General features: G+C 33.4%; 3 protein-coding genes across 3 annotated transcripts; 1 reads left to right on the forward strand and 2 right to left on the reverse strand.

Moving 5' to 3' along the window:
• The first annotated feature begins 918 nt into the window (after positions 1 to 918).
• LOC107011171 lies at positions 919 to 6,264 on the forward strand. Its single transcript, XM_015210558.2, has 5 exons — positions 919 to 1,832; positions 1,929 to 1,990; positions 2,097 to 3,929; positions 5,152 to 5,281; positions 5,427 to 6,264. The coding sequence occupies exons 1-5, from the start codon at positions 1,676 to 1,678 to the stop codon at positions 6,134 to 6,136; spliced, it is 2,892 nt and encodes a 963-aa protein (XP_015066044.1). The 5' UTR covers positions 919 to 1,675; the 3' UTR covers positions 6,137 to 6,264.
• Positions 6,265 to 6,371: 107 nt separating this feature from the next.
• LOC107011172 lies at positions 6,372 to 7,557 on the reverse strand. Its single transcript, XM_015210559.2, has one exon. The coding sequence runs from the start codon at positions 7,406 to 7,408 to the stop codon at positions 6,722 to 6,724; it is 687 nt and encodes a 228-aa protein (XP_015066045.1). The 5' UTR covers positions 7,409 to 7,557; the 3' UTR covers positions 6,372 to 6,721.
• A 233-nt stretch (positions 7,558 to 7,790) lies between these two features.
• Positions 7,791 to 11,693, reverse strand: LOC107008713 (chloroplastic group IIB intron splicing facilitator CRS2, chloroplastic). The gene is made up of 9 exons (XM_015207854.2): positions 11,540 to 11,693; positions 11,238 to 11,442; positions 11,043 to 11,127; positions 10,888 to 10,955; positions 9,204 to 9,254; positions 8,967 to 9,040; positions 8,746 to 8,804; positions 8,536 to 8,612; positions 7,791 to 8,141 (listed from the first exon to the last, which is right to left on the reverse strand). The coding sequence occupies exons 2-9, from the start codon at positions 11,436 to 11,438 to the stop codon at positions 8,025 to 8,027; spliced, it is 732 nt and encodes a 243-aa protein (XP_015063340.1). The 5' UTR covers positions 11,439 to 11,442; positions 11,540 to 11,693; the 3' UTR covers positions 7,791 to 8,024.
• Between the last annotated feature and the right edge of the window lie 3,783 nt (positions 11,694 to 15,476).

A 15,476-nucleotide genomic window follows, 5' to 3' on the forward strand; every position in this document is an offset into this window, starting at 1 on the left:
TATAAAATAATAAACTTACTATGTTAATAATTATTTTTTTAATAAGTGTGTTAATTTAAAAGCGGAAAAATAATTAGGGATAAAGGAAATATAGAATACTTAGGATCGCTTTGTGCGAGAGATAAAAATAAATAATCTGAATAAAATCTTGATGTCTTATTTGGTTGTCAAGTTTGAAATAATTTATTCTATCATTAATAATATAATGATGAAATAAGTTATGTGAACATAGCTAATTTCAAAATGATTAATCTTGAATAATTTATTCCCAATCAAATTACTTTTTTCTATTTTGAATCGCCTGTGCTAGACTAATTTCTTTTTTAGTTATCGCGACGAATTTTAAAAAATATAATTCTCTGATAATAACTTACTTTCATGTATCTAAAAGGAAAATATTTTCGTAATTAATTGACTTTCGAAACCATCATAACAGATACGAGTATAGTGTACAAATAAGTTTCTCATAATCATGATCCAAATTAACAAGTGAAGTCATTGTGTATCCTATCCACCCCCTATGTTTATGCTTGGAGAAGGAATAAAAGAAATAAAAATTGTGTAATTTTCAGAATTAAAATTGAGATAAAAAACATAATCGTAGAAAGTATTTCTAAGCAATATTACAGATAATTATTCAACTAGTTCATGACCACTAATTTGAATTTGTGTAACCTGTAATCTCCTTTAAAGGAACTTTTTTATATTTAGAGTTAAAATTTAAAGTTTAAGAAGAAATAACCTCATTCATCGGATCAAATATCAATCACTATAACTGAATTTGCTCCCTTCTAAATAAACCTTGATATCGAATATCAAATAATAATAAAAAAATCGTATATATATATATATAAAATGATTTTTGTTATTCAAAATATTAAACGAAGATGTTGGCATGTTGACCATTCTACAAGAAGGTGTGGGGTTTGCTCAATTTGTCCATTCTTCCTTATCCTACGCATCTAACTTGTCTCATTTCCCCCTTACACTCTGTCTCTGCTCTCTTCACTGTGCCAAAGAAAAAAAAGAGAAAGAAGAAAGGAGGAGCCGTTTTCACCACAACAGCTTTATTTTCTGCTAATCTTCTTCTGAAACAGAAGGTTTCACTTTCTGGGGTTCCTCAATAGCCTAAAGAAAAGATTTTTATTCTAAGCATGTGCTTCTCTCTAGTGTACAAATGATACTACTTTTTTCACTGTCCCAAAAAAAAAAAAGGATCTTGAAAATTCAAGATTCAGTCAATCCCCTTTTCTTTCTTTCCTTTTACATCTTCCTATAGTCAGTTCTAGCTGTTTTCTTGAACAGTAGCACATTGCGTGAGAGTTAAAGGTATTGCTGTTTCTATTTTCTTTGTTTGAGAGTGATATTTCTTGTGAAAAGGTTGTCATAATTGAACAGAGCTCAGGGTATTACTGTTCATTGCTATTTTCTTGTTTCTGATATTTTTGCATGAAAATGTGAGGGTTTTTTTTCCCTTTCTTTTTGGGGCCAAGGAGGTGTGAGTGATGTGGTGGATAAAGGGGTCAGTGGTTTTCTTTTTCCAATTAATGTGTAGATAATGTTTGATAGAAGCCAAAGTATGTGAATCACGTTCAGCAGAGTGTGAGAAAAAGGTGAAGAAATTCAAGAAATAATTTATTTTTTTTGAAAGAGGATTGTTAGCTCAAGTAGAGAAATGAATGATAGTTTAGCCATAACAGCATCATCATTGGCCATTACTGAGAAAAAGCCTCAAAGGCCTGGGGGTTGTGTGGGTATTTTCTTTCAACTCTTTGATTGGAACCGTAGATTTGCCAAGAAGAAGTTGTTCCCAAAGAAACTGCTTTCACCAGGTTAGCTACTATATTCTACTCAAATTTTTTAAGCAAGAATGGTTACTTTTTGCTAGAGGGGTAAGTTATTTCATTGTTTGTGTTTTATTCTTGTAGCTCGCCTGAAACAAGCTTCAAAAAAGTTTGGAGGGGAAGAGAAGCAGCCAAAGCATCGTTTGGTACTCATTTCTTGAACAATACTGCTTGTTTTCTTCTAGTGTCTCAGCTGTGAACCTGATAAAGTTTCTGTTTTTATTGTTTCTTGTTCTTGTATGAACAATGTAGATTGCTAATGAGAATAGTGGGGGTTTTCCAAATGCAAAGAGCAACGGAATGAGCAATACTCGTTGTGAAAGCAAGCGCGAAATGAAAGCACCAAGTTTGGTTGCTAGGCTCATGGGTTTGGAATCAATGCCAGCAGGACCAGGCAGTAAGGCCAAAAAGGCTTCAGCTTCTGAAACTGGGAGCTATGTGGCGGAGAAAATTGATGCACGGCCTGGCGGATCTGATAAAGAAGATATGGATTGTGAGAAGGCTGAAATAAAGCGTGAATTGAGGCCTCAAAAGCTTCAGAAGATAGGGGTGAGTGAGAGACGTCCAGTCAGCAGATTTAGTGCTGAAGCATTGCAGTTGAGGACTGTATTGTCAAGGCCAAGGAAACATCAGCCTAAATTGACTTCTCCAGTGAAAAGTCCTAGAAACGTCTCTGGTAGAAATGCATCTAGGTTGATTGGGGCTGCAACTAGGATTTTAGAACCGGGTTTGCAAAAGAGTAGGGCGAAATGTGCTCTTACTTATCCTAAATATTTTTCTCCTTTGGAAGATAAAGCAGATTTAGCACTGCATCATTTGGAAGTCCCTAATCCGTATGTGGATTCAAAGACTTCGGAAGTGAGAGCATCTGTGCCTTCATGTAAAAATTGTGGTTATATGCTTCATAGTAAGAATGGTACACCAAATGGGGAAGAACACCCATCGTCTGTCTCGTCACCTGTCTCTAGTTACTCTCAACCTTCTTGTCAAGGTCCAGGAAGCAATATGCCAAGGTTGCCCATTATCAACAGCAGAGATCAATTAGAGAGAGTTTTTGAGGGTTCGTCTTCAGACGCCAATGCTGAAATAGATGATGTATCATACTGTGCAGAGCTCATATTGGGCAAGCGACCTATTAGCAGAAGTCGAATAGAGATGCATGGTGCCCGCCAAGGGAGCAATGTGAAAAAGGATGCATCATCTGTCACTCATGTGCTTAACCAGAAGCAAAATCAAACATCTCAGAATAGAGAGAGGGGTTTTATGAAGTCTAAGCAAAGTAGTTTGCAGAGCAACAGAGTTTTAGCAGCTGCAGAATCTACGAATAATACCAAAAATGTTGTTGCACAGAACAGAAGGTTAGGTGCATCTACCCGATTGAGAATGCCAGCCACAGCCGATGGCTGCAAGTTTGAAACTGAAAGAAAACCTTATTCAAGGAGAAGTGATTCCCTCTCTCCGGTGCGGAAGAAGAGATTGATGAATGTCTCCAGACAAGATGAAAGTTCTATTTTTGTGAATGCGAATTTGGGAAGAGAATCAAGTCCTTATTCTGAAAAAACAAGTAGAAAAGATGTTGTTTTCCCAATTTCTTCCGTTAATAGTCACTCCACTAAACCCAAGTTGCCATGTTTGCGAGAGAGTGGTGCAACCAATAATAGTTCTGAGGGAAGTAATGTTGTTTCGTTTACTTTTAGATCTGCAATGAAGCAGAAAGCTGGCATTCATGCAGAAGTCACAAAAAGGAAGTCTCAAAATAGCTCAAGTTTTGATGCTACTCCAGGGAGATCCTTCTTTACTGGAAATGATGAAACAGCATGCTTGCAGAAATCCTTTCCTTTGAAAGGAGACATTTTAGGAGCACTTTTGGAGCAAAAGCTAAAGGAATTGACTAGTGAAGAAGAGTTCGCAGAAGGAGGTGCTGCACCTAGAAAAAGCACTGCAACGATCCTTCAGGAGCTAATAACTGCTTTGAATGATGAGAGACAATTTCCTCTGGATAGTTTGCCTGCTAGACCTAACAGAAAAGAAGATTTGTATGATGATGGTGAAGTGTCTTCAAGAAATACTTGCATGAATTTCCAGGTAACCATCGCTTAAATGTTGACTACTGAAATTGCAATGAATGAAATGTTTTCCTTTATAAAGCTGGAGCGACGTAAATAGATTTCTTAAGAGGGGTAAACAGCTTTGGACTTCTGGATAATTCATAACATACATTTGATGTAACTAGTTCTCTTCCTGTCTCTCTACGATTACTACACCAATATTTGGTGCTAGTGCAGTTAAGAACTCAAGATCACTTATACAACACACTATATTACGGAAGAACACTTCTGTTTGGTTTATGATATGTAGTCAGAGCACAGAGGAAAATCCAATAGTAGCTAACATTCAGAAAGACTAGATCAAGTTAAACCTAGTAATGCTGCAGATAAATGGAGTAGTCTTTCATACTGGGTGACATTATGCTAAATTTCATTATTGGTTAATAATCCGACTGGTTTGGCTTTAGCTGAGTGGGTTGAACTGTTCTTTGACTATGAGAGGACTTGGCAGCATCAACACTAACTGATTGAAAATACTTATTACAATCATGGTGTTTAGGCATCAAAGAACCACAATCTTGCGTGGTTGATTTAGTTCCATTTGATTGGATTCCCTGATTAGTTGCATAGAAGGATCTTTCTTCCCATTCATTTTCCATTTGAAATGAGAAGTGCATATTCCACACACACTGTTTAACTGTTTTTGGCTTCTCTTTTGATAAAGGGTTTAACTTTATATAAGAACAGTTGGATAGTGTATCAAAAGTTACAGATTGTGCAAATTTGGTATCATCTCTATAAGGGAATCTACATCATTTACTATGACCAGGTTGCACCAAAAAGCTAGCAAATACATCTGTGCTAAGCTATGCATAGTTCTTCTTAATGCAATGTATGCATCTGTGCTCAAAGCTATTAGTGGCCAGGAATTACCATTTCAGGATACTAATGGTTCTTACTTTCTTAATGCATAAAAGCCAGTTTATCAGTGTTTCCGTTAAGTACATATCCCGGGCTAGGCACCTGATTTATGATAGATATTTAGCAGCAGCCTCGTAAAATTTTAACACCCAAGGCTTCTGAGAAGGCCTTCTCTTCATTCGTCACTCAGCCAAAAGATTTAGTTATTATTTAGCATTTTTCCCCTCAATAATTTCTTTCCTTGCTTTTTAAGTGCATGAAATTTTAAATGCTCTTGCTTCGGTTATAAACCGAGCTATCAGTCTGAATCTTATTGTTGCTTTTGAATTTGTGCTCAGGCCATACCAGATTCAGCAACCGATTTAGTTGGGAATTCACTTGATAATGATCACCTTAGTCCAGGATGTGTTCTTGAAGCTACCTTTTCAACTGACAGCTACCTCTCCAGCAGTCCCAATAGTAGCTCAAGTATGATCCTTCATACACATTTTACTATTTGCATACTTCCTTTCTTTCTCTCAAAACACATAAAAATGAAAAGAAAAAAAAAGGACAATCTGAAATTGGATTTCATGCATACATGCTTCTAATGTATATGCCTGTGTACCTCCAGAGGACAAAGTGCTTGCCGAATCCATGGACTCTATTTATGACGAACCACTCTTTCCAGAACCTGATAGAGATCTTTCGGATTGTGCGACCTCATTATTCACCAGGAGGAGTTGCAGAGCACTGATCACAGACCATGTTAACAACATTTCTGGAGTGCTAAGCAAGATTAATCAGTTAAAAGGAAGCAAACTCGGTTACGCAAATGAGGTCATTTTGAATACTGAACTCATACTTGGAACTACACCTGAACAACAGGCTTTACCTGTAGACGATGGGTTATCAGTGAGCCATTTTCTCCTCAATGAACTTGAAATGCTATCAAGTCTTCTATGGATGACTTTTGGTCAGTTGCTTGGCTGTAACGACCCCAAACAGATGAATCAGCTTAAAGGATTTGCCTTTGATTGTCTATTAGAGTATCTAGACTCAAAATTTGGTCGATACTCTGATTCTGGTTTCAGAATCTGGTCTAAACTACCATCAAGCATGACTAAAGAGATTCTGATTGCTGATATTATTGAAGAGGTCAAAGAGTGGGCGGAATTTGTTGGGTTGATCCCCGACGAGCTAATAGAATGGGATATGAGCCATTCTTTGGGTAAATGGACAGATTTTGAGATTGAAGAATTTGAATGTGGCACTGAAGTTGATAGGCATATTCTCCAAGTATTAGTAGATGAAGTTGTTTTGGACCTCTACAGTTCTAGTTAAATTTGGATGGAACTGTTTGTAGCTCCTCTTTTTGCGAGTTTGTAGTAAGCCTATCAGTGTTCTCATTTGATAACTCTGGCCGCAATAATTTCAAGCAAAAGTATTTTGTACAAATCAAAGATTCTGCATCTTATATTCCTATTTATTATTACTTGCTTTTACATGCATGAATGAAAAAATGGTTGAAATGTAAGAACAATTAGAAGGGAATTCCATTAGTATAAAAAATAGAGCATAAGAAAAAATCTATGATTATGATATTCAATGTTCATCAATCCATAACCAAAGTACTTTCTATAGTTCCCATTAGGCTACAATGAATCAGTCTGAGTCAAACCCATTGCTCTATACAACTCTAAGCCAAATTTGAAAAATAAATTTTTCTTCAAGCAAAACAAAATCAAAAACCAATCTTTCAAGCAAATAAAAAAAGAATAGCACCCGGGTGCAACTAACCTCCCACTATGTGCTGAGTTTTGGGGAAGGATCAGACCACGAGGGTCAATTTTACCAATTAAACCAAAGCTATCCTTTCCGAGCAATCAAAGAATCAAAACCCCCAAAGAGAAAACAAGAAAAAAGAATTCATAATTGTCTGTATCCAAGAACAGTCTTTGCAGCAACTCTGTTTGTTCTTCCTACTCTGTTTTCTCCATTAATGGCACTCCTTGCCACAGAAGCCAATCCCTTCAGTTCATCCACATTAGCATAACTCTTCCTAGTCATCAAACCCCCAATCCTTTTATCCCCTGAATTCACCGATTTGCTACCTCCAATACTCCCAACACCCCCATAAAACTTCCCACTTTTCGAACCAGCCGGAGGCGGCGTAGCGGACTTCTCCTTCAAAGTCGGCAGCATAGTGGGCGGCGGCTTCCGATTCTCCTTCCTCAATGCTGATGAAAAATCAGGCACTGATTGAGCCAAAATCGATGACCCTTTTGTCCTCTTTGGTGGTGTTACCAAACTCCCCTGAAATTTCACCTGTTTCTTCGGTGGAGTAACAACAAACTCCTCTTTGAATCCCCATTCCTCTTCCTCTTCAGGAATTGATTGTTTCATGTGCTTTATTCGCAATTTCTTTTCTCTAAGATCAGCATAAGCTTTGTAACGAGGACCCCTCTCCATGAGTAAACAATCTGTAGTGAGTTGAAGAAATTGGGGCTGATCAGAATTTGAAAATTGAGAGAGAATTAGGGACTTGGGGTCTAGTGCGGCGTAGAGAGAATGAAGGGTTTGAGTTTGAATCAGAGATTCATTGTTCCCAGACATGGCGTCGACAGTAAATTCTTGTGGAGTTTTGTGTTTGGAGTTAAAGATGATGAGTTCTTGGATTTGATGAAATCTTTTTGTTGTTTTTCAAAAGATTTTCGAGTCTCCAACGGTCTAATAATAAACCAGGCAAAAAGGACTAAGTTATAATTTTCTATTGCTTTTGGTTTTCTAACGTTCGTATTGAAAAAAAAAGGTGGGTCCAAAAGTCTAAACTAGACCCAAAGATCAAATGATAAAGCACATTTAGAGATTCTATGAATCAAAGGAAGATGAAATTAGCATGATGATTAACGTTGGAATCCTACACCAAAATTCAACAAATGACGGAGGAAAATGTCAAGGCAAAGAAATATTTTGCAAATCTCAGACCGCTATCCTCTGGATGCAAGCATGGACCAAAAAAAAACATTTTTTTGGGCCTTTCGTTCCAAATTAATGTCTATTCTACATGAAGTGTTCTTCTTTCCTTTGAAATAAGTCTATTCTACAAGTGCTTACAGATGAAACTATAAACATTAATCGGAGTCCAAAAACTTTCTAAGTAGACTCCAGTGAAATGCTCAACTAGCTAGTTTTAAGTTATTACAACTATTGTGTTCTTCCATACATAACATTAAACTTTGTGATACTTGTATTTCTGCCCTATGTTAAATCGCGAGATTCTACTGCCAAATCCTTCCAATACTACCGTCCTGACAGCTGCAACTCCTTGATCAAGAGCTGCATCCACCTGTTCGTGTACAACAAGAGAAACATGAAAACTATTATTGAACATCAAGAGCTCACATTGTTATTCTTGCTTAGCTTAATTTTTTCTTCCGTGGTAGAAGTAATGAAGGGTAAGGAGAAACCAATTGAGAGTTCCTTGTGATACATCATATGCATAAATACAAGGCGGAGAAATCAATAGCTATATCCAGTACCACCTTACTCTGATGTCTATTTTATAATAGGCGACAAATATTTTGCAGACTAAACAAAGGTATATATATGATAATGAAGTTTAAGAGACAACTTGACCCATCCATTGGAATGCCTTTCATGATGAGATAAGATGAATGGTACTTTTGACAAATAACAAGAAGATAAATAGTACTTTGCCAAGCATCACGAAGCACAAATACCTGTTTCCGCTCTGTATCACTGAATTTTTGTAACAGATATGCCTTCATGTCCATAGTCCCAGGTGGATTCCCAATGCCTACACATATACATGAAAAACATGGCTTTTAGCTTGGGATTTGGTAGAGCCATTTTGTAGAATGTGAACACAGTTTCAATTTGTAATTATGTGATTATGCTTTCACAACAAATGGTAAGCAGTCAGTAGGAACCTATGCAAAATCGTGGAAATTCCCGGCGACCATTCAAATGCTCCATCACACTTTTCACCCTGCCAAATAAAAACAGAAATCAAATGTGAATTTGCTATATTCTGCACGGTTAACAGAGCTCTTGATGATTTGTCCATTGTGAAGAACCAATAAGCTAATATTACACACAATATGATTACAGAGCCAGTGCCATTTAGATTTTTACTACTCAAGAACAATACCCATTATGATGGCCATGTCCTCCTTTTGGCTGGAGTCTCAAAATACCATTGGGTAAGCTCATCTCATCGTAAACCTACAAGGATGAGTACAAACACTGTAAACTTTAAATCATGGGAAAAGAGGAGGATCACGTACATAGTATTATCCAGTATAGAATACCAACCTCAACCCTAAAAAGGCAAAGATAAAACTATCTCCTACAGTTATCAAAAAATGAAAAAAAAAAAAAGTCATACCAGAAGGATGTGACGCATCGGCACCTGATAATATGCTGCAAGCGGTCCAACCTAGTAAAAAAAAACATTTGGATTAGGTCCATATTAACCAAAGAAGAATAAAGAGCCCTCCGATCCCAAAAATGGAAACGAAAATGATCAGGGAAAAGGATAGAGAGAAGAAAGAAGTGCTTTGTTACTTCTGTTAATAAAAGCAAGAACTATAAAAGATGCAACATCATGAAAACTACACATTTAATGACAGAACCAACATGGGAAGTAGAACACAAGAGCTAAAGGATATATACAGGAAGTGCCTTTAAGATGACATACTAAGGAACAAACAGATCAAGTTTTTACCAGATTAAAGCATCTATTATATCACATATCCATTAACTGTAATGAACCATTAGCAGCATGATTTCTCTCAATCATGTTTTATCTTAGTTACTTAGCCAACCAGAGGAAATAACTATATCCAACTTTGCTAACTTCTAAATAAATGACCTTTATCAAAAGATAGAAATCTTCTAAATATAATGACAAATTCACAAGAAAAATAAGGTCTCAAAAGTTCTATTAAGGCTTGAAAACTTTCTTTGGAAATTCTTTTCATTTTCCTTTTTCCAAATATGGTTTTCAACTAACACCAAGAAAAAGAAGTTCATCGTTTCTCAAAACTGAAAAACCACTTTTGAGTAGCTTTGAAAAGCTATCAGTTTAAAAAAAACAAAAACAGAAGAATTCCTCTTTTTTGGTGTTTGGTTGAAAAACATTATTGCAGAATATTGATTTTATTAATGATTGGAAACCTTCTTCAAAAATATTGAAGCAAACTCCACACCATCTCACCCTAGTCAATTACATATGTGAAACACGAAACACCAGAACAGATAAACAATTCAAGAGAAAGTAAGTAGAACATAATTGCTTTAAAATCCCTGCAGTTTAGCTAGTTGTGGAATAGTAATATTTAGGAAGTAGAAGTATCAGTGAAAGAGCTTTTCTTTCTCATTCTAATTCAATATTTCAAAGAACCAGTCGGTCAAAATATAGTGAAATGGAAATCAAAAACGATGTCTGTATATCATTTGCTACCTGATAGGAGGGCTAAAACTGTGAACTTTGGTATCAGTTCCAGAAAAATTAGAAGGCATATTTCTATGCAAAGGGTCACTGTGCAGCAGATGGCATCTGGTTAACTTGAAGTGTTGGTCCACATCCACCAAGCCTTTAATGTTAGGGCAATCAGAGAGTTGATCAAAGAACCTAACATGTTTCAACTCTTTCTAAGCAGAAGATGCACAAGCATACTAGGCAATGTGTGTGTTCATTGCAAGTAGAAGCTGATTTAATAAGAGATAACAAGTCCACTGAGTGGAGTTACACTATGCTGAAAGAACATTTATATGCGAGACAGGATAAAAGCTTTGATCCAAAATCAAAGGCGACAAGGTTGTTACGCAGGTTATCACAAGGGACAGTCTAAACCAAAAGTAGGCTCTTTCATTGTGAAGTAAACACAACAGCTGATCATAGCAACTATCCATGTCAATCGAAATGGAAGAAACATGTGTAAACCAATGATAGAAAAGCGTTTAATGTTGTCCATATGGACATTAGGTACTCAATACTGCACTTCGAATAACTAATTAATGGGTTATAACACTAAAACACTAAACATCAATAGCTGCTGAATACATACTGCTTCTCCACTGAAATTCATGTAGGCCTGAGGCTTTGCCAATACAACAGGTACCTCCCCAATGGAACCTGCACCAAGCCCATCACAAAGAACCCGTCAAAGCTCAACATTCGTAAGGAGAACAAAAATTACAACAAACAGAATCGAATAACCACCTATCCCTATCAAGGCCTTCGACTGTATTGTGTTTAACACGATACCCTCCTCTTGAGAAACTCTATCAATCATCTCGAAACCAACCTAATTAACAAAACCCCATAATCAAGAAACAGCAAAATGCATTATTCAAAACACCACGCAAATACATAATATACACACAAAATTGAACTTCGAAAAAGGGGGGAAATTACATTGTGTCGAGTTCCGTGATACTTGTTTCCAGGATTTCCCAATCCAACAATTAACCAGGGAGTGAACTCAACCTTAACCCCATTAGGCTCTGGAAGTGAAGCTGATACTCTAAGCCTTGTTGGGGCTAAAGGCTTTTGATAACAAGGGATTCTTGAATACGATATACTGCAACTTTTTGGGGCATATACTGCATGCAACATTGACCTAAAAACAACATGGTTATTAGTACAAGTAGTAAAATTGAAAACAGAATCATAAATTGGGGAAGAAAGAAAACGAAAAAAACTAATCTTTAACATACCTCAATTGGACTCTTCTCTCTGTTTATACGGGTCAAGAAAATGATTCAAGCTAAGAAGAAGCACTGTTGGGCAGAGTGAATTTGCCCGCCACCACCATTTATGTTTCTTCTGAGCTTTGGATAAAGTAATAGAGATGATAATTTACGGATATGGTATATGTACTCATACCAATTTTTAATTTTTTTTTTTTATTAATAATAGAAATTACTTCTTGTTTCAAGATTATCATTTTAAATTATTTTTTGCAGTTATAATTTAGTAAATTATATATTGTACTTATTAATTTTGTTTAATAGACATCATTTTTGTTAAGTTGATTGACACAATATTTTAGGATCATTGTTACATATTATATTGTTACTATATCTACAATGTTTATTTTATTTGTTACTTAAAATGTATTGTATTGTATCGTTAAATTTGGTTGTTATAAAACAACCAATTTGATATGTTCCCATTGTTACTTAATTTCTTTTTTCAATTATATATTTACATAATATTTCAAAATATTATTTTACCCTTTATCTTAATTCTTTAAATCTAGTCAAACCTCTTACCCTAAAATAATTAGGAATTTTTAGTAAATTTATAAATTACAATACAATATGATACGATCAAACTAAATAATTAAAATGTTATTAAACAATAACACAGTCTAACCAAATATTGTATCTATTATACAATGAAATATAATCTAATACAATACATTATAAAACAATAAGTAACAATGATCCAAGGACGAATGGACTACCTATTAAATGTTGGTAAAAAAGAAAAAGACTACCTGTTAAATTTTTTTTTCTTACATTCGAGTAATGGAAATCCAAGTAATCAATTAATTTAGCCGCTAATTTTTTCCCCACATTAGTGATATTATGATCATGATGTCCCTCCCACAATAATAAGTATAGTAAAGCTCATCAAATTAATATTCGGTTAATAATCTCTTTAAGATAATATTTTTCTCCCTATTCGACTTGGGCAAATAGAAAAAATCACTTATTTAGATAATATAATATGATAATATATTTTCAGAAGATCCCTGTATAAAAATATAATTTTATTAAAATTATAAATTAATAATTGTTAAAAGTATGAATATATCTAAAACAATTTAGTAAAATATAATTTAATTGTGTTTTTTGGGTTAAAATTTAAATACAGTTAAAGTTCATTTCTAACTTTTCTTGTTGCATCCAAAAGTTTTGATATTGTCTTTTGAACTGCACCATAAAATTGTGAAGAGTTATAAATGTGATAAGTATCTCCTTATCTATGATTGATTTAAAAAATATTGTATCATCTTTAACTTTATCATCGATGTTTATTTTTTCAATGGTATTCACAATTTCTTTAAAGCCCTGGACCTCTGAACATACCTCTGAACATGTATCATTTCACTCATCCAATAGGTAATTAACGTCCATTTTATTACAATGATCGAGGTCATTAATCATGAATAATTCATCAATGACGTTTTCACAAGTGATTCATTTAAGTTCTTTGAGATTTCATCCGTGGACGAATTTGCAGTGTCAACACTCTTTAAATTAATAAATATTAATTTATTAATTGAATAATATTTTTACAAAATAATAATATTTTATAATTTCATTTATATTAATTTAATAAATTTTTATTGTATCAGATAACTCTATTCATAAATATGCTAGGATATATCTGAAGAAGCACCTAAACGGTTTTGTCTTTATTGAGATCCATATTAAAAATTGATTGACTCTTAATCACTTCATTACCCGTAAATTACCTTCTTTGATGCATCCAAGGTTTTTCAACCTGACCTAATTGAGGGTTTAAAGATATCCTATTACGACATTTCTTAGACCTATCTTTTAGCTCAAAACAACTCAATAATTTTATCCTTTTTTCAAATTTTTAATTTCTTGTTTCATTTTTTTTTTTTAAAAAAAGAAGAAGTCTGTGGATGTTATTTAAGTTGCCGTGATGAATTATACTTTATCTATATAAAATAGTTATCTAATAATATCTGTCAAATTTAAAATATCTAAAAATAATTTATAATTTATATTTATTTTATTTTTACTACTAAATATTATTTATCATATAAAAGTATTTTTTAAAATATTAAATTTAATAAAATCAAAAGATAGGAAAATTTCGTGGGTACCTTTTCTCATGCCTATACAAGCAGTAACATTTATTTACTTGCGTTAATTTGTGTTTAATGTTGCTTGTATCTTAGAAATTATATTTTACATATTTTTATATCTTTTTATTATGAGTTAAAATTAAGTTCAATCAATCTAAGATTGTATTGATTAGTTTTTGTTTTGAATCCTATTGATTTGACTTATAGGTTATTGATTTATAGACATGTCAAATTATTATTAAATTATTTGCATATTAATTTATTGATTATTGATTGCAATAGATTTAGCCGTTAAAATTTCATTGAGAATCTAGATAATAATTTGTCACTAACAGATAAAATGAATCATGCACATGAGCTGACAAATATTGAAAGACGTCTAATAAAATCGCAAAGAGTTTGAGGCAAAAGCATGCAATTAAATCCCAAGTAAGAATTTTATATATTGAATAGTCTAAATGTATTTATTAATTTACTATCAAGTTATCAATAATTCGATATGAAATTTTTTTATCAAAAACTACTAAATCAATAACTCATAACCATTTAAGCAATAACTTTTTTCGATCGGAACTATTATGTTCAATTCGATTTTGAATGACGTAGCTCAACAACCAACATTCCATTCATATTTTAGTGTCACTCAGCTAACCCGTTTAAATGCAAAGGCAATAGGAATATGAATTATGAGCGGGTTGACAAAATATAAATGAGAATTGATAGCTCTACTTGGGTATGAATATGCTATGTTACCTGTGCAAGTTTCAATAAAATTCTCAGTTAAAATTTCAATTCTTACTATGATATTTTTTTTTAGAGGTATCATTCCAAGTTCAATATTTATATTAGAATTTGATTAATTTAGATTTATATACATTTAGATCTCTTTATCATAATTTTTTCACATCCAAATTTTGAAGCCAAAATCTCTAATTAAAGAAAAAAATAGTCTCATCCATCACGCTACATTTTTTTATGATACTTATTAATTAGATGAATCATAATTACAATTCCTCTTATAATAATAGTTGACTGCACGAAAAGCTCATATATTTAGCCACTTCAAAGTCAATTATGAACCAAACTCTAAATAATTAGAAAATTTACATCTAAATGCATTAATTTTCTTGTTAGAGCATGCAAATACCTTAGAGGTGAAATTTTAATTATTTAATGAATTGACTATCTAAACTTTCAATTTATTGATAAATGATTTCGATGTCGAGTTACCTTTCCGTGAAATTGCATGATGGTACTTAAAGAAAATGGGAAAATCTTGTTAGGTAGATTTAGGGGTGTGCACTTTTGTCATTTTTTTTAGTTATTTTAATTATGATTTAGTTTATTTTCTTATGTTTGGATATCTATAATTGATATACTTTTAAGTATTGTGTTTTACGGTTTACTTGTGATTTATATTTAAAAGTATATTTAAGAAATTCAATTTATATATATATATTGACATTACCGATTAACTTTTGTTATGTTTCTAATTATTAACATAATCGATTAACTAAATCGAAAAAATACAAATCAAAAAGAAAAAAACCAAATCAAATTTATTTTAATTTAGATTGAATTACACTTCTTTAAAACTAAAAATCAAAATTCAAATCAAATAATATAAAATCAAATTGAAAAACTGAATACACCCCTAAATAATAAGACTAAAGAATTACATTTTACTAAAAATGGACGCCAAAACTGAAGATTTATATGGTCCCGTATGCTTGAATTAGTTCTACGGCCCATAGAATTAGCGGGTTGAGCCCTGGGCCACAGATGATGTGTATAGAGCAGTTATT

The sequence above is a fragment of the Solanum pennellii genome, chromosome 2, assembly GCF_001406875.1.
Source record: "Solanum pennellii chromosome 2, SPENNV200".
Classification (NCBI taxonomy): domain Eukaryota; kingdom Viridiplantae; phylum Streptophyta; class Magnoliopsida; order Solanales; family Solanaceae; genus Solanum; species Solanum pennellii.